This window comes from Homarus americanus, unplaced genomic scaffold (assembly GCF_018991925.1).
Source record: "Homarus americanus isolate GMGI-L3 unplaced genomic scaffold, GMGI_Hamer_2.0 scaffold25611, whole genome shotgun sequence".
Taxonomy (NCBI): domain Eukaryota; kingdom Metazoa; phylum Arthropoda; class Malacostraca; order Decapoda; family Nephropidae; genus Homarus; species Homarus americanus.
Window position 1 is genome coordinate 320,145 of NW_024744272.1, and position 19,461 is coordinate 339,605.

A 19,461-nucleotide genomic window follows, 5' to 3' on the forward strand; every position below is an offset into this window, starting at 1 on the left:
ATAATACAACTTATTATAAATCAATAAATATCAATTTATTTATTATGTTGAAATATTAAAAAAAAACCAATAAGTTAAATTAATTAATGTTTCTTCGTCTCTATTGCATAACATCTTGTCCGGATATGCAACAACTTATCGTATATTATAGCGGATGTTAAAAGATAAACAAATTTCACGATTAAGGATATACGTGATATATATGGACCTTTGTATGTATGCATGTATGTATGTATGTATGTATGTATGTATGTATGTATGGATGTATGTATGTATTTCGAAACTTCCAAAGACTGACAGGAAGTAGAGAATATTTAGTGATGGTGTTATTAGAGTAAGAGAGAGAGAGAGAGAGAGAGAGAGAGAGAGAGAGAGAGAGAGAGAGAGGACACCGACTAGTCCTTTACAAGATAGGACTTAGTGGTACTGGGAATGCCCCGTCAGTCATCACACACCCACAGGCACCAAGGACTGTGTCTTTGCCTTTGTTGTGTTCTTCTCCGGCTCTGTGTGTATGCAGGGCCAGCCAAAAACAATGACCAGATCTTAATACAAAACAATGATAAATCTAGCAATGTTTTCGACGACTCTACACTGCATATACTCGGTGAGTCACAAGTACACTACACTCATATTGAATTTTAATACTGGTTAACAATAATTATTATTTTTTAAGTAGCGAGGCCACACAACTAGCGAGAACACTCAAGTAGCGAGGCCACACAAGTAGCGAGGCCACACAGGTAACGAGGCCACACAAGTAGCGAGGCCACACAGGTAGCAAGGCCACACAAGTCGCTCGGCCGCACTATTACCGAGGCCACACAAGTAGCGAGGCCACACAAGTACCGAGACCACATAAGAAGCGAGGCTACACAGATAGCGAGGCCACACAATTAACGAAGCCACACAAGTAGCGAGGCCACACAGGCAGGGAGGTCACACAAGTCGCGAGGCCACACAGGCAGGGAGGCCACGCAAGTAGCGAGGCCACACAGGTAACAAGGCCACACAGGGGCAAGGTTAGTAACTTTAGGTAAAGATGATGTTGTCATGTCAGGTCATAATCCAAACCTTTCCACTAATCTATTTTTTCATAACGTGATGACATAAAAGGTCTTCTTGCTCAGGCTAAAGGAGTGTCACAGTTTTATTTACTATGTGAAAGTTAACTCCATACGCCTGACAGCCAGTTAGGGCAGTGCGGATATAGCACACTGAATCCTAACTCAATGGTAAACAAGGAAGCAACGTGGCTGACACTACACTCGATCGTTTTTACTTCCCCATCTGAAAAGTAGGTGTTCGTTCTCACCTGGGCACGAACCAGTGAACCGCGAGATAGAAGAGCACTGTAGCCACTTGGACCACCTGATGATCAAACAACACAGCTTATGTCACCTGAATATTAGATACCCTTAGTTTATTTCACATGAAGAATAAACATCATAACCTAACCTGGAAGGATTCGAATAGGTTAAGATAAGTTAAGTTAAGTTAGGTTAGGTTTTAAGTTAGATTAGGTTAAGTCGGGTTAGCGTTAGAGTGGTTAATTCTCAGGTATAAATAAACTAAAGGGGTGTCTGATCTTCAGGTTCTCCCAATTATGGTTTGGTTAGGTTAGGCCTCGGTCATCGCTACTGCGCATCCATCTGCACAGGTAACTGGAGTTTTGTTTACATATCTCGTTGTTTTGAGGTTCGCCAACATTGACTCAAAATAGTGTGTTTTGTGTGTGTGTGTGTGTGTGTGTGTGTGTGTGTGTGTGTGTGTGTGTGTGTGTATGTGTGTGTGTGTAATATCTATCGTGTTTACATTATCATTAATTGTGTTTGCCTTTACTGGTGTTAATAAGCTTGGCAGGAGATAATAGCGAGACTAATTTTGGAAAAGTGCAGCTGCGTCCTGTGGGATGATAGCTGCTGCTACCTCGAGGGTGTTGATAACATGGCTCACCTGTTGTTTGTCTCTGTCTCTGTCTCTCCATGTCTCTCCCTCTGTTTCTCTGTGTCTCTTTCTGTCTATCTCAGTAATGGAGAGATGGTACGTTACACACTCAGTATTTCTTAACCTGACAGCGGTATTCTTTCGCCGTAAATTGACTCACACACGCACTCGTTTCCGCCGCTTGCCTCATGCTTCCGAACAGGACGGGAAGTTGGGTAGTCACCAAACAGTTACTCGGTTAATATACAGTTATCTTATTGTATTCATAGGTGTTAAGTCGTCGTATTCAATATGTTAAGTCATCAATTTCAAGGATTACAGTGGATTTTAAACTATTGAACTATTGAAACCTGAACCTATTCCTGTATCTTTATCTGTACTCTGAATTTGTAGCTGGACCTGTAATTGTAGCTGTTGTTATTGTCTTTATACCTGTACTTGTAAAACATTTCTATGGTATGTATGCTTTTTAGCTTGACCTCTCTCTCTCTCTCTCTCTCTCTCTCTCTCTCTGGAGGTTGCTAGTATTGGTCTTCGTTAGTTCAGGAGGCTGTGTAATTCCTTTATCCCAATGGTAACTTTGGATAATTTAACTGTGAATATCTTAAAAGTCAAGACTATCATCAACTTCATTAGTACCTTAGCTTTGGCGGATCACAATAGGAATTAAATATATAGGGAGGGAGTAACTACAGATTAACAGTATAATGTAAGAATATAATGCTGGTTATTAACGTAAACTCATATGGTAATTCTTTTCATTGTGTTATTCATTTTTTTTATGAATGTCATGTATGGATTTCTTCTCAAACATTAGATATTTTGTTTGTTTTTTGTACTTATATTTTTATTTTTGTTTATTTTATTTATTGTTTTTTCTTCTTCTTCTTCATATTATTATTATTATTATTATTATTATTATTATTATTATTATTATTATTATTATTATTATTATTATTATTATTATTATTATTATTATTATTATTATTATTATTATTATTATTATTATTGATTGACCCTCCTGCAACTCTATCAGTGACGTCACCAGCAGGTTGCCCGGATGTGAAAAAAAATTCTGTTATTGTTGAAGGTTTAAAGCTCTAGAGACGCCACTATATTTAACTTGGTGTTAGTGGAGTCTACCGGATGATGCTGGCTATCTTATCGGTGTGTGTCCTGGCTCCGAGGGTAGACATGTCTTTAAGGTCATATTATCTTGGTTTCAAGGTGGTGTAGTTGGTTCATCACACACTAAAGAGTTGGCCGATACGGGACCGGCAGTGTCCTCCATAGATGTAGCACGTGTGGAGGGTAGTGCGGGAGGGCCGGCGGCAACGTCTTTCCGGCATTGGCACTTGTCTGCCTCGGTATGCAGTCGGGCTAACTCGAAAGTATTGACACCTTCTTATTACGGTGCAGAGTGATCGTCTTAGGTTAGGTTAGTTTAGGTTTGGTTACGTTATGTTATAAAGATGTGTCATTATACCGTAAATTAATTAATTTCATCATATATCATGTAAAATTTTATTAATAACCCCGTGTCATTATTTACACAATGCTCATGTTATGATTTGTAAGGCATGAGAGACAGATATTAAACCATACTTAACCATTAATGTGTGTGTGTGTGTGTGTGTGTGTGTGTGTGTGTGTGTGTGTATGTGTGTGTGTGTGTGCATAGTGTATGTGTGTTTGCGTGTGTATTTGTATGTATGTTTGTATGATTATTTTAATACGTATCCGTTTCATTAAAGGCACCTTATGATTGACAACTCTCGGACATACACCAACATACATACACGCGTACAGTATATATACACACCCTCTATACATTATACACCCTAATGAAGTATTATAACACTGAGTATTCACAATAATACACCTTAACCATTATACAGAAGACCCGACAGCCGCACCCTTATCCACTACCTCCTAAGATGTCCCCACACACAACGCTTCCATGACGCCTGCTGGACCACCACTCCACGACCCCCTGACGGAGACACGATGATCCTCCCCATACTGGCCAGATATTATGTAAATAATATTGATTATGTGTTAAAGGAATATCCTTCCTTCCTTAGGCTTTAGTAAGCCCCTTTATAATATTTATACTGTATATACTTGTCACACTTGCCAGATGCTTCTGGTGTCATTGTACAGGGGTACCTAGTGACAGCACTAGGATCCCGCTTCCTCTATCAAGGAATAAACAATTGAAATTGAATTGAATTACACCTTAACCTAACCATATAAAAATTATTCTCCATATATCACAAAATGAACTTAAGGGTTAGGTTAGGTGACTACCCCCCCTAAAAAAACGAATATTACACTGAATTGAACACCTATTGCAATGGTAACTAATTTTTTTTAAATATTGCAATACATCAAACATCGATTGCAATATCATTTATGTAAAGGGTAAATAAGAAAAAGTTATTATTGCATTAACATAAATATCTATTGCAATTTCCTTTGTTATCAGTTATTAATATGAACCAAAATTGGAATGAATTAAGCAGTGGTTTTGATATAATAAATACCAATAATATCAGTCTTGTAGTGAGCCGAGGTATGAGCACAACATAAGTGAGCCGTGGTATGAGCACAACATAAGTGAGCCGTGGTATGAGCACAACATAAGTGAGCCGGTATGAAGACAACATAAGTGAGCCGTGGTATGAGAGACAACATAAAATGGGCAGGGTATGAGGAACCGGCTGTAGTGAGCCGAGGTATGAGCACAACATAAGTGAGCCGTGGTATGAGCACAACATAAGTGAGCCGTGGTATGAGCACAACATATTCACAAAAAGTCGTAAGATAAACTGTTTTCTTTTCACTTAAGGTAGAGTCTCAGTGGATTAATTAATCTCATTTTTAGGAAGCAAGTCATTTATGTATGTGACTCGTTAACAAGTAGTGACAGACACACGTTAACAAGTAGTGACAGACACACGTTAACAAGTAGTGACAGACACAGGTTAACAAGTAGTGACAGACACTCGTTAACAAGTAGTGACAGACACACGTTAACAAGTAGTGACAGACACACGTTAACAAGTAGTGACAGACACTCGTTAACAAGTAGTGACAGACACACGTTAACAAGTAGTGACAGACACACGTTAACAAGTAGTGACAGACACTCGTTAACAAGTAGTGACAGACACACGTTAACAAGTAGTGACAGACACACGTTAACAAGTAGTGACATACACGTTAACAAGTAGTGACGCTACACACGTTAACAACAGTAGTGAGCATACACACACGTTAACAAGTAGTGACAGACACACGTTAACAAGTAGTGACAGACACACGTTAACAAGTAGTGACAGACACACGTTAGCAAGTAGTGACATACACACGTTAACAAGTAGTGACAGACACACGTTAACAAGTAGTGACAGACACACGTTAACAAGTAGTGACATACACACGTTAACAAGTTGTAACATACACACGTTAACAAGTAGTGACATACACACGTTAACAAGTAGTGACATACACACGTTAACAAGTAGTGACATACACACGTTAACAAGTAGTGACATACACACGTTAACAAGTAGTGACATACACACGTTAACAAGTAGTGACATACACGCGTTAACCGTGGTGACATACACGTTAACCGTGGTGACATACACACATCAACAAGTGATGATAGCGTTAACAGAAGTAGTGACGGACACACGTTAACAGTAGTGACATACACGTTAACAAGTGGTGACAGACACGTTAACAAGTAGTGTTATACGTTAACAACATCAGTCGGGGGTGACTGGCAGTGAGAGACCGGCTGGGTTGACGTAATGCTAAACCTAAATGATACACGTTTTAAATTCACTTGTTTGACCTGTCTTGAATTATCATAACAAAAGGTCGTGTTCTGTGATAGTTTACACTTTAAATACAACCACCAAGCAGACACTAGACAATTCATGAGTCTTTGGTAACTGTTGATGAGTTTGTCTTTGACTAGAAAATGTTATGAGATTCACCATCAGACCTTGAGTCGTCATGCTTCAGAAAATATTCAACATTTCATCACATGTTTCCTTATTTTCGCCTCGGAAGACGCTACTGGTCGTCTCACAGAGGAGTCAACAAACTGTTCTATTTGTATTTGTTTTCCGCAAGTGTCTCACAAGGCTTCAAATTTTCGCGCCATGTCCAGCACATTTTTCTTCTTGGTTGTGTTTCCAGAATTTGTTGTGTTGTTGGCCGCTGACCCTCCAGTTCTTAATTGGTTGTTTGACGTCATAATCTGTGGAGGCTTGAGAGGAACTTTGTTGATGTTGCCATTCTGACGGTTCGTGGCGCTGTTCTTGCCCACACTGGCGGTGTACGGTTTCGATTTCGCCAGTGGTGGAAGAGGAGGAGAAGGTTTTAGCGGCGAGAGAGATTTCTTGAAAGGCATTATTGGTTTCCTCACAGCCTGGGAGTCCACTCCTGACCCGTCATCAGAAGAATGATGGCTACGGGAGCCAGATTGAGTGCCTGAATTAATTTTGTGTATATTTCCATTCTCGGATGAAAGAAAATGATTATTAGCCAACTTATTGCTGCTTATTAAGTTGTCGTCGCTCTTGTGAGGCTTGAGTGAGGGTGGAGGGGGTGGTGGGGCCCCTCCATGCCGCCCTCTGGTAACGTCAGTAGAGATGGAGCGGCGGAAGCCATGCTTCATGTGGTCTGGGGGAGGTGTGACCTGCCTGGAGCTGCGACTCCCCGCCAGAGGATCCACAACAAACCGACTAAGTGGCATCGATTTCAGACTCCCCAAGTTTCTAGATCGTCGTGAGTCATTTTCCGGTGGCGTTGTACCACGTTTCGTGTTAAACCTCCTGAAGGCACTAATCAGACTGGTCATCGACATGTGCACTGGGGAATGTTTGCCTGAGATGCCTTCGTCAGAATCAGACACGCAACCGGAGTCTACTGAGACAGATTGGAAATAGTTTGGACGGTCGAGACTGTCTACAGACTTCCGGTGAAGAACTGGTGAATTTGAGGGCAGCTGGATCTTCCTCCGTAAATCCGGAGAATTTTTGGGCGTGATTGTGATCACATCTGTGACCAGCTTCTGGTCCGCCACGCCCCAGGAGTTGGTGTGAGATACTCCCTTAAAATCCACGTCGACGGAGCAGACCATAGCTTCGTCCACTCCTTCCTCGGCGTCTCCTGTGTGAATTTCTTTCTTGACACTTCGGTTTTTCTCCCGGGACGAGCCGACGGTCACCAGCCAGTGGGTGAACTTCGTCATGATCGGGCAGCAGCAGGTGTCGATGCAGGAGGCGCAGCAAGGGAGTTTCGAGGATACACAGCCGCGACCCCGTCTCTCCCACCACCTCCGTATGTAACCCCAGAAGCAGCACATGATCACCAACACCGTCACCACCAAGGTCACCAACACCCACGAGGCCGTGATCACCCCACTGTAGTCTGGAAAAAACATATTTTCTTTAACGAAGATCCTCCATTCTGTCGCCTAGCAGCTGGGACATATACCCCCCCCCCCTTCCTTAATCATATTAATTAGCTCTTAATTACTTCACTTATCAACTCTTAGGTGTCTATGAACTTAACTGTCATCATTAAGAGGACTTTTCTCTATATAGGGCCTCTTAATTACACACATAACAAGTTCTTTTATCTATCTACCTCCTTAATTAACTTTACTTATATCATTATCTATCTCTATCCATCAATTTCTTCCTGTACTCACCTTGTGCTTCACTTACCGCCCCACTGTCTATAGACCCCCCAGTACCAGGGAATAAGCAGCTTGGGGGGCTGTAGCCAGGGTCACAGTGGCAGTGATCGAGGTTGTTACAAACGCCATGTCCGGAACACCCGCCAGCACAGTCCCCGCCAGCAGAAGGGATCATGACGCACTTCTGGTTGATACACATCTGTAGAAGGAGAGATGAGGGAGGTATGTGTGTTAGGGTGGTGTATGGAGGAGGGTGTGAGAGAGAGAGAGACAGAGAGAGATAGAGAGAGAGAGTACACTGGCTAAGATATATTGCAGATCATCAAACACATCCGGTAGTCAAGTAATCATTTTCACTCACTTTGCTAATAAAAGTTTTCTGCACGATGAACAATAGTGGTAATGTAATCTTTCTTTCTCATTATTCACCATCCATTTACGTCATTCTTTGTTGTCTATGAAAAATATTGTACCATTATTCAACTAACCAATAGATTGTTGAAGGTTAGGTTAGGTTAGGTTGGTAACTATGAGAAACAGCCAGGTATTACTTCTTTTATTCTCTCTCTCTCTCTCTCTCTTCATCCTCTCTTTCTCTCCCTACATTCTCTCTTTCTCCCTCTCCCCTCTTCCTCTCTCTTCCCTTTTCAGTCTCTCTTTCTCTCTCCTAATACTTTCTCTCTCTTTCTCTCCCTACATTCTCTCTTTCTCCTATTCTCTCCTCTATCTTATCTCATTTCATTCTCCCCTTCCCCTACCCACCTCCCCTTCTCCCTACCCCACCTCCCCCCCTCCTCATGTTTGTTACCTTATCAGTCCCACAGGCGGCACCGTCGGGAGAGAGCCAGTCCTGGGCAGGGTAAGCTTCGTAGGCGATGATAAAACTGCAGGTATGACCATCCACCTGGTCTGTGGAGTTGTGGTGAGGGTCGTCGAAGCGCGTCTTGCTGTAACTGGGAGGGATGCAGTGTAGGGTACCGCAGTGTTGTGTTCTGTGGTGGAGGACAGTAGATGAGGTGTGGTGGTGGTGAGGTGTGGTGGTGAGGGGTGGTGGTAATGAGTGTTGGTGGTGGTGATGGGTGGTGGTGGTGGTGAGGTGTGTCGTGGTGAGGTGTGGTGAGTGAGGATGGTGTGGTGGTGATGGTTGGTGAGTGGTGAAGTGTGGTGGTGGTGGTGAGGATGGTGGTGGTGAAGTGTGGTGGTAGGTGGTGAGGATGGTGGTGGTGATGGGTGGTGGTGGTGATGGGTGGTGGTGAAGGGTGGTGGTTAGGTGTCAAACATTAGACTGTCAAACATTAAACTGTCAGACATTAGACTGTCAAAAATTAAACTGTCAGACATTTGACTGTCAAACATTAGACTGTCAGACATTAGACTGTCAAGCATTAGACTATCAGACATTAGACTGTCAAACATAAGACTGTCAGCTCAAAAAAAACCCAGACAGCAGTTGTTATGTACTATCCAGCACAAGTACGTTAACTAACCTTCCTCGGCAGGTGTGTGTACTTACTTGGGAGTGCATGGTAGATATTGATCGTACTTGGGGTGTTTGCCACAGTTGCCATCTCCGTTGCCCTTGCTGTTGAAGTTGGAGTAGCACTTGTGATGAGCAACCTGAGCGTTGATCCCCCACACGTGTTCACACCGTCCCTCGTGGCTACCACACCCTCCTTGATGACAGTGACCCTGGCAGGTGAAATTGGTTAATGGGCGGCTACCAACAACAACAGAGAGAGAGAGAGAGAATTGGTGTGTGCACGTGAGAGAGAGAGACCTTCTCATATTCAAATAACAAAAACATAACAATCTCTCCCTTCTTTGCCACACAGGACTTCAGGACTCACCTTGCCCCACCTGCAGGTAACGCCATCTTTCTTGTGGACGTCGTCAGGGCAGTACTCGGAGTGACCTGAGCAGTATTCGGGGAGGTCACAATCGGAGGAAGCGGCACGACACATGTTCCCCGACTCCTTAGGTTCACACGTCTGCCGACACAACACAGCGAGTCAAGGAGATGTTTTGGACCACATGAAAATTTGACCAAAGTTTATTTCTCCTGAATGTCACAGCAGGAGGTTGAGTCTCACCTGAGTGTCACAACATGACCCAGTGGCGCAGGAAGCGTTGACAGCGAGGCGGCAGGTGGCGGCGACGCAGCAGCGGTTGTCACAGAACTCAACGGGGCCACAGTCACACTGCTCCCCGGCGTTAGGGTCCACCACGCCGTCACCGCAGCTGCCAGAGATAAACACAGTCGTGGGGACGTTCTTCAGGCAGTCCAAGGCCGTAGTTTCCAACATGTTGTCGATGAATTTTCTACTACAGGAATTCCAGGCCAGCTTGGGGTCATATGTTGCACTGAGAGAAAAAAGATCATTCTTAACTCAAGGGTGTGGCACTGACCAGACTATATGTGGCACTGACTAGACTACAGTATATGTGGCACTGACCAGGCTATATGTGGCACTGACTAGACTATATATGGCACTGACTAGAGTCACTAGACTATATGTGGCACTGACTAGACTATAAGTGGCACTGACCAGACCATATGTGGCACTGACTAGACTATATGTGGCACTGACCAGACTATATGTGGCACTGACTAGACTATATGTGGCACTGACCAGACTATATATGGCACTGACCAGACTATATATGGCACTGACCAGACTATATATGGCACTGACCAGACTATATATGGCACTGACCAGACTATATGTGGCACTGACTAGACTATATGGCACTCACCTGACTCCGTGGTGCATGATACACAACTCAGTTGAACAGTGGCACTGCTGGCCGAGTATTTTCTGGGCCACATTGTCATGTTTCATACCCAGGTTATGCCCCATCTCATGTGCCAGAATATGACCGACTTTGCCGTAGTCATCACCATCATCTGACACCACACCCACCGACGTCTTCTCCCTGTAACACGACCATACAGTAATATAGTGTAGTATGGTGATATAGTGAAAATGTATAGTGTCATAGGTAGTGAATTATTATGACCTAATGATGATGATGTAATATAGTGATGGTATAGTGGTAAAACGTGGTGGTGATGCGAAACAGTGTTTATGGTGTAATTCCTTCAATACAATGGTGATTATGGTGGATGGGCGACTGTACTATGGTAGGAACTTAGGGTATGGTGATGGCCAGTCTGAGAATAATGTTTCTCACTTGATAACTACAATGGAGAAAACACGAAAAGGTTATAATGAGATATATATGTGAGAAACTGTCTCTTCCTCTCAACTGATTGATTATCGTCAGAAAGTGTTTCCTTGCACATTTCTCCCGTCAACGCTTTCCCTACCGTTTTGCCTTGAAATTCGATTCGCCTGGTGCAGAAAATTTAAAGTCAATATCACATTATATTATTTTATTATTATTATTATTATTATTATTATTATTATTATTATTATTATTATTATTATTATTATTATTATTATTATTATTATTATTATTATTATTATTATTATTATTATTATTATTATTATTTAGAATTGCTAACTGTGGAAAAAGACTGTGCAAATCCTAACATTATTCGTACATTCCCTTAACAGAACACACACACACACACACACACACACACACATTAACACAATCTCTCTCTCTCTCTCTCTCTCTCTCTCTCTCTGACTCACGTTAAGAGAACATATTATCGTTGGGCAGATGGGGCTCCTCCTTCATCAACAAGGTCGGTAATCCATCATGGCGTTCAGTAAACGACAAAATCATTCACCATATTGATTTGGTCTCTTTCCCATTCACCTCCGTTAGCACCACCACGACACACGGTTCAGGAACTGTGGGCGGTGTAAGGCGTGGGGGATGTAAAGAGGTAAATTATGGGGTGAAATGGGTGCGTGTGTGGGTGGGGAAGAAGGAGTGAGTGAGTGAGTGAATAAATTGAAATATTACTTTGATAAATATTCAGTATTACAAACACAAAGAAATTAATATTACTCTCATTACAAACTCACCCCACCCCACTCCACCCCACCCTCCTCCCCACCCACAGCCACACCCCACGAAAAAAAAAAATAATAAATAAAATCGAAGAAAAACCCCAAGGATCTTTACTCACGCCATTGGCCACAGAGACAACTTTCTTGACGTGATTTTCGACTCCGGGTACTGAGCCATAGTGTTGATACATACTCCTATCAGCCAAGACCACCAGCTCCACAATCAACGTCTTGTGATCCATCCACATTGGTCCTTGCACGTTGAGACGAAGAGCCTGGCCAGAGAAAACAAATGTGGGTGAGTGGGGGAGAATAGATGGGGTGGATAAGTGGGAGGTGGGGAGGGTGGGAGGAGGTGGGGAGAATAGGTGGGGAAGAGAGGTGAGAAAGGTATTTAGAGACGCTAAATGGTATGGTTTCGTAGTCAGGTGAGTGGGAAGAAAAAGTGAGGGTTCATTGAGTGGGGAAAGAAGGCCTATATGTACATGAGGAGAGTAGGCCTAGGTGCACATGGGGAGAGTAGGCTTGGGTATAGATGGGGAGAGTTGGGTTAATATTTCGAAGTTACCATGCACGGAACTCTGCATTGATTTTTATATAAGGAGATGAAGCAATAAATAAATAAACTTTTCTAGAGCGTTTCCTTCGGGAGTTTTATAGTTTTGAGTTATTTAGACTTTTCTATTTCACTTACAGATGGAAACTTTTCTCGGGAAAATCGATTGTTTACTTATTACTCAGCCAATCAGTTGAAGTTTGGATGTCATATGATACTTGTGAGCCAATCAGCGGATGACTTGGGAGCATGTGCAATTTCTGATTTGAATTACGGTAGTAGCAAGTTGGCGTCTGTGTGTGATGGTTGGGTGTTCCGTGCCGGCATCAAGAAAGAACTTTATCGCTCATATATTCCTCTGTACAGGTTCCAAGCACATCACAAAGATCTGAACACCATACTGCACATCTTCCTCATTCAAGCGGCATCATTTTATATTCCTGCATCTGTTGATTAAGGTTAGTTGTTTTACATACTGGGGTCCGTCCACCTGGTTCAGAGGTTAGGTCAGGTCCTTCTGGTTAGGAAGTTTCGTTTGGTTTGGTTTCGTTAGCTATTTTTTTTATTTGTTGTGTGTTTCTCCAAATAATTTCTCTCTACTTCAAAGTCCTGCCCACTTTGTGCAACCAATATTGTTTAGTATTGGGTGGGTGGGGGTATATCTCGGTAACTTCTCATTTTCGAAGGTAATAAAGGCCATAATCGTATGAAACACAATAACATACATAGTAATATCTGTGCATGGCGACGTCCTATGTATTTACAGAGAGTAAGTCTACGTGTACACGGGGAGAGTAGACCTAGGTGTACAATCAAAGGCAAAAGTCGTGTCGCGGTTTTGTCCGAAGATATGTACACAGGAGTAGTATGTGTATCTAGGAGACAGTACAGTACACTCTCCCAGAAAAGTATGGGACGAATATTTCCGGTCACCGATTGTGTTGTTAAGCCTTCCTAGTATCTGTGAGGTTGTCAGTTATTATTTCTGGCATTTGATGTAATTATGGTGAATCACCGTGCTCCATCTTTAGTAGACTGATATAATAATATTAATTTAGCGAAAATATATCAACGACAATCAAATAGTGGTTGTTTTCTGCTGTAAATCCCTGACCAACGTACGAGAGACCCATTTAGGAAACACAGCTTGTACCGACAGATATCGTCTCGTAGTGCGTAACAGATAATGTTCAGTTGCCAGCACGAATCATGAGACGATACATTATATTAATAATTGTTACCTCATCAATGAGGCAGAAATAATATCGAAATGCAGTAAATCAAAATGTCATTGTCATTGCATACGGCATCATAATACACCTGTAATTACTAAATTTGCAGATGAATGTGATATCGGATCATAGCGTTTGATATTTCGTTCTAAGTGATTTCGTTGTAACCTCGGTTCATGAAAACATAGAAACGTTATATTCTTATTTGGCTACACATCCCCTGGGGCTGAAATAGTATCTAAGGTGGATAATTAAGCGGGGTAACTCATGATATGGTATAACAATTTATCCTATTTCATTACATTATGTAGACTCTAGATGGTATAAATCAGACATGGTGATTATCAGGTGCAAGAAGAAAGAATGAAGGTGCAACTCTCAATCAGAAATACCAACCGAACCGAGACTGTTGTGCTCGTGTTATTGTGTTTATGTCAAATACATCAGGCCGGGGGGCAATACTTTATGGGGAGAGTGAACAAATGTAAGCTGATGTACACATGATAGTGGACCTACGCAGCAATGCAACACATAATTGCCAAAATATGAGGGGAAGGGGGTGATGGGAGTTGATGGAGGGGTAATGAGGGGGAGGGAGTAGAGAGGTGAGAGATGATGGGAGGAGAACACAATATGACGTCATCATATGAGTCACCCTCCCCTTCCTAACAGACTACTCCTCTCCTTCAAGGCAAGGACGTTACCCTCAGACGCTCCTCCTACCCACCCCACCCTACCCTCCTCCCTCCACCCCACCCCACCCTACCCTCCCTCCCTACCCCTCCCCGCCCTCCTCCCTCCCCACCCCACCCCCCCTCCCTCCTGCCACCACCTCCTCACCCTCCCACCCTCCTCCTACCCTCCCACCCCACCCTACCCTCCCTCCTACCTCCCACCCCACCCCACCCCACCCCTCCCTCTACCCTGCCACCCCACCCTCCCTCCCTACCCTGCCACCCCACTTTTTTGGTAGGGAAGGAGGGTGAAAAGATTAGAGGTGGGGAGAGTATAGTTCAAGTGAAGAAATTTAGGAGGAGGTAGAGAATGACCGCCGAAACTAAGCTAATAGTGTGTTAGGGTTGTGTCACGGGTCAGTTATTGTCTGTCGGTACCGGCACTAGACATCTTACCCTATCATATATGGGTGTTTTGAGGGCCTTATTTCATATTCCGCCGACCCTACTGGCGGATGCTGGTCGAAGGTTGTCTATTCCTGACCGTATAGATCGGTTTGGTACTGGTGGAGCCTCCTACCCTCCCACCCCACCTACCTCCTCCCTACCCTGCCACCCCTACCCTCCCTCTGCCACCACCCCTCCCTCCAACCTCCCTCCCACCTCCTCACACCTGCCCCTCACCCTGCCACCTCCTACCCTCCCTCCCCTACCCTGCCCCTCCCTTCACCATACCCCCTCTACCCCCCACTTCCTCTACCCTACCCACCCACCTCCCCTCCTATCCTGCCTCCCCACCCTCCCTCCCCACCCTGACCCCCACCCTATCCCCACCCCACCCCACCTCCTCCTACCCTGCCCACCCCCTCCCTCCCTACCCCACCCTCCCTCCTACCCGCCACCCCACCTCCCTTCCCACCATATACCCCACCCTCCCCTCTACCCTGCCCACCCCACCCTCCCCTCCTGCCACCCCACCCCTCCCTCCTATCCTGCCTCCCCCTTCCACCATGCCACCCACCCTCCCTCCCCTACCCTCACCCACCCCCCCTCCCCTCCTGCCCCACCTTCCCTCACATCCATCCCTGTCACCTACGTGCCGACCTCTGCCTGGCTGGCCGATTCACTTCATAGTTGGCCGTGTCCCTCCGGCCATCTCAGACCACTTAGAGTCAGGCGTTGAGTCAGGCGATGAGTCAGGCGATGAGTCAGTGAGGGAGGGGACTAGTGAAAGAAAGAAATAAATAAGTGTTGTTGTTGTTGTGTGTTTTATAGTACCTCTCTCTCTCTCTCTCTCTCTCTCTCTCCTTCTTTCTCCTTCTCCTTTCTCCCTCCTCCTCTCTCTCTCTCTCTCTCTCTCTCTCTCTCTCTCTCTCTCTCTCTCTCTCTCTCTCTCTCTCTCTCCCTCCCTCTCTCCCTCTCTCCCTCTCTCCCTCTCCCTCTCTCTCCCCTCCCTCTCTCCCCTCTCTCCTCTCTCCTCTCTCTCCTCTCCTCCTCTCTCTCTCTCTCCTCTCTCTCTCTCTCTCCTCCTCTCTCTCTCCTCCCTCTCTCTTTCCTCCTCTCCTCCTCCTTTCTCTCCCTCCTCTCTATCCCTCCTCCCCTCCCTCTCCTCCTCTCTCTCTCTCTCTCTCTCTCTCTCTCTCTCTCTCTCTCTCCTTCTCTCCCTCCTCTCCCTCTCTCTCCCTCCCTCCCTCTCTCCCTCTCTCCTCTCCTCCTCCTCTCTCTCTCAAAGTCACCACCCTAGCTCACCGTCACTTACACCCCACTTAGTGAGGGCTCAGAGTGACCTTGGAAGATTATAAATAACAATGAATAATAAAAATGAATAATTGACAAAACTATAGAAATAAAATAATACAAAAGCAATAATATTTCATGAATAAATCTTGTGAATAATACAACGAAAATGAATAATTGAATAAACTTTATAAAAAAATTAATATTACGAATAAGAGACGACCCTCCTCCTTTCCGACATAACCAGCTACTAACCTCGAGCAATCATGTGTTTGTTTGTTTGTAAACATTGTACACACACTCCCCCTCCTCCGTGATCTTTAAGCCTGGCCGGATGACCTTTCCTCACGCCCAGGAATACATTATCATCGCGAACACCGACAAAATGTAGATAGATAAGAGAATCAAATTAAACAGGACAAATTTTACCATATGATTTATTTTCTATTGATCCTTTGAACACGATGACTTAATCCTTTGAACACGATGACTTAATCCCTTGAACACGATGACTTAATCCCTTGAACACGATGACTTAATCCTTTGAACACGATGACTTAATCCCTTGAACACGATGACTTAATCCCTTGAACACGATGACTTAATCCCTTGAACACGATGACTTAATCCCTTGAACACGATGACTTAATCACTTGAACAACATGACTTAATCCCTTGTCTTGTCATACAGTCGTGTTGTCATGTCATACAGTCGTGTTGTCATGTCATACAGTCGTTTTATCCTTTCAACACTTCCACGTAAGTTAAGTCTTCATTCACAGGTCACGTCTACACACACACACACACACACACACACACACACACACACATATACAATATTACTTGACCTGTTCTGAAACTCTTACTTATATATCTTCACTTTACTTAGGGGATAAATCAAGGCACAAAATCTTACCATTGTTACAGCTTCCCTTACGAGGAATAGTCTCCTTAAGAGCCTTTGTGAATCTGGTGGTGTTTTCCCGCCACTACAACAGAAGCACAACCAAGTCTTACCTGAGGTGTAGTTGTTGTTGTTTTTACTGCTGTGATTGTTCTTGTTATTGTTGCTGAGGTTGTTGTTTGCTTGAAGTTCTTGTCTACGTGTTCCTTGTTCGGTTTCCTTCGTCAGGATCTTCTGCAGTATTTCCGTCAATCCCTTCATCGTATCCCCAGATGTAGTGGTGTCCTGTAGGGTGCTGTGTACTGGCAGGAGCGAGGAGTCCTGTAGCGTGGTGTCCTCACCCTCCCCTCCGAAGGTCTGGCGGGGGACAGCGTCCTCAGTGTGGCTGGGAGGGACGGTGCTGGGTGACGTCAGGAGGTCGGAGGCTGGCCTCTGTAGTGACGTCACTTGCACTAAGAGGCACAACAAGAGTGCCAGTGTGAGCCAGACTGGTGAAGGCGACGCTGAAGGAGGAGGAAGAGGCGACATGATTGGTAAATAGTGGTGGGAGGGAAGACTGTGACTGCTTTCGTCTACCACTTCCTCTCCTACACCGCTCTTATCATTATTCTTTCTCAGCCACTAATTATCTCTTCTTGTATCTTTCATCTCTCCAAGTTATCTGAAAGAGAGAGAGAGAGAGAGAGAGTAAATTAAAACATCTCGCCAAAAATGGTCACCGAGATGAACAATGAGGGTTAATGAGAACTTGTGCACGGCGTTGACAAGGGGTCGAGTGTGTGTGGGGAGGGGGCGGTGGGGGGCGGGGGTAGTCCTGACTCAACCAACCCTAAATAATCATCTGTTGAACATTATATCTACTTACCTCCTCCCCCTTCATGATAAACAGGGCGGTGCATAAGTCTCTTTATCCCATAATAATTTTATGCGCCACCCTGTATGTATATGATGCGCTAAATAGTCATTAACTTACCAATTAAACCTTAAAAAACAGCTGTAGTTTATACCCAAATGGAATTGATTGATTTTATTGTTCTTATGGGGAAAATTAGTTCATATATGATAAAAAATAAATATGTTTCCTTTATTAAAACGATGTTGACTATTATAACATAACCAGACTCTACTTAGATTAGGTTAGGTTAGATTAGGTTAGGTTAGGTTAGATAAGGTTAGATTATAATAGGTCAATGTACGTTAGGGATTATAGACTCACACATAACGGTACAGCAGAGATCACAGCAGTCACACAGCGCGGTACAGCAGAGATCACAGCCTCACGCAGAACACGGTACAGTCTCTCACAGCGCGGTACTATAGGTATCACAGCCTCACACAGCGCGGTACAGCAGAGATCACAGCCTCACGCAGAACAAGGTACAGTCTCTCACAGCGCAGTACTATAGGTATCACAGCAGTCACACAGCGCGGTACAGCAGAGATCACAGCCTCACACAGCGCGGTACAGCAGAGATCACAGCCTCACACAGCGCGGTACAGCAGAGATCACAGCCTCACACAGCACGGTACACCACGGGACTGGCTCTCCCTCACCAGCCAACAGACCCATCACAGCTACTATCAACAATTTCCTGCTGTCGGACCGGAAATGCTGGACCAACGACCCGAGGTTTTTGAGGCGAGATATTAACTCTTGTGGCTTTTATATAAGTTAAGTGCGGGAGGCGAGGGGGGGGGGTGAGATGAGGTGGGAGAGAAGAGGGAGGGAGGAGGCGGGGGGGGTAGGTGAAGTGGGAGAGCGAGAGGGTGGGAAAGAGAAAGAGAGAGGAGGAGGATGGGAGAAAATGGGAAAAGATGAGGAGATAGGGAGGGAAAAGAAAGGAGTTAGAGTGAGGGAGAGAGGGGAGGAGGAAGGGGAAAGGTGAGAGGGAGGAAGAGGGGTGTTGAAGTAAATATATAAATATACAAAGAGAGAGAGAGAGAGAGAGAGAGAGAGAGAGAGAGAGAGACCATCATAAACAAATAACTAACAAAGGTGTATTTTTCACTTTACCTCCCTCACCCCTCTCAAGTTATTCTCAGCCTTTAAGTAAACTGTTTATGTCAGTTAGGTTTATCCCATGTTACTTAACACAGGAGGAGCCACCAAACACTGGGTTCTACGAGCTCTTGTGGAATAACCCAGCTGTAGTAACTGTCCAGGTGTGACCACAAGAATGGAAGTCTCTGTCTGTCTGTCTGTCTGTTTTTCTGTTTGTGTCTGTTTTTCTGTGTCTGTGTCTCTGTCTCTGTGTCTCTGTCTATCTCTATCTGTGTCTGTCTGTGTTTCTGTCTATCTCTATCTGTGTCTCTGTCTCTGTGCTTCTGTCTATCTCTACCTCTGTCTCTTCTAAAGTGACTGAGATAGTACAGTAGGTAAGTGTTTGAAGGGTGTCAGCACGATTTTTTCTAAGTTTTTCTCTCTCTCGTGTGTGAGTGTCTGTCTCGGGTGGTGGTTTTACGGTCTGTAGAACGAGAAGATGAGTGTGTGTGTGTGTGTGTGTGTGTGTGTGTGTGTGTGTGTGTGTGTGTGTGTGTGTGTGTGTGTGTGTCGTTTTAGCCTCGCCCTCACTACATTTCAGGTCCTCCTACACAGCTTCAGGTCCCTCACCGCCTTTAGGATAATCAGGGCAAGTCCAGGGTATCTCAGGGCAGGTTCAGGGTATTTCAGGGCAGGTCCAGGGTATCTCAGGGCAGGTCCAGGGT

The 19,461-nt window shown here is 44.4% G+C and overlaps 1 protein-coding gene across 1 annotated transcript; it reads right to left on the reverse strand.

Annotated features, from left to right (window-relative positions):
* Window positions 1-5,732: 5,732 nt before the first annotated feature.
* On the reverse strand, window positions 5,733-11,048 carry LOC121877680. The gene is made up of 8 exons (XM_042383505.1): window positions 10,969-11,048; window positions 10,424-10,606; window positions 9,760-10,030; window positions 9,517-9,657; window positions 9,183-9,358; window positions 8,478-8,661; window positions 7,682-7,868; window positions 5,733-7,398 (listed from the first exon to the last, which is right to left on the reverse strand). Exons 1-8 carry the CDS (start codon window positions 10,971-10,973, stop codon window positions 6,101-6,103), a joined length of 2,445 nt encoding a protein of 814 aa, XP_042239439.1. The 5' UTR covers window positions 10,974-11,048; the 3' UTR covers window positions 5,733-6,100.
* Between the last annotated feature and the right edge of the window lie 8,413 nt (window positions 11,049-19,461).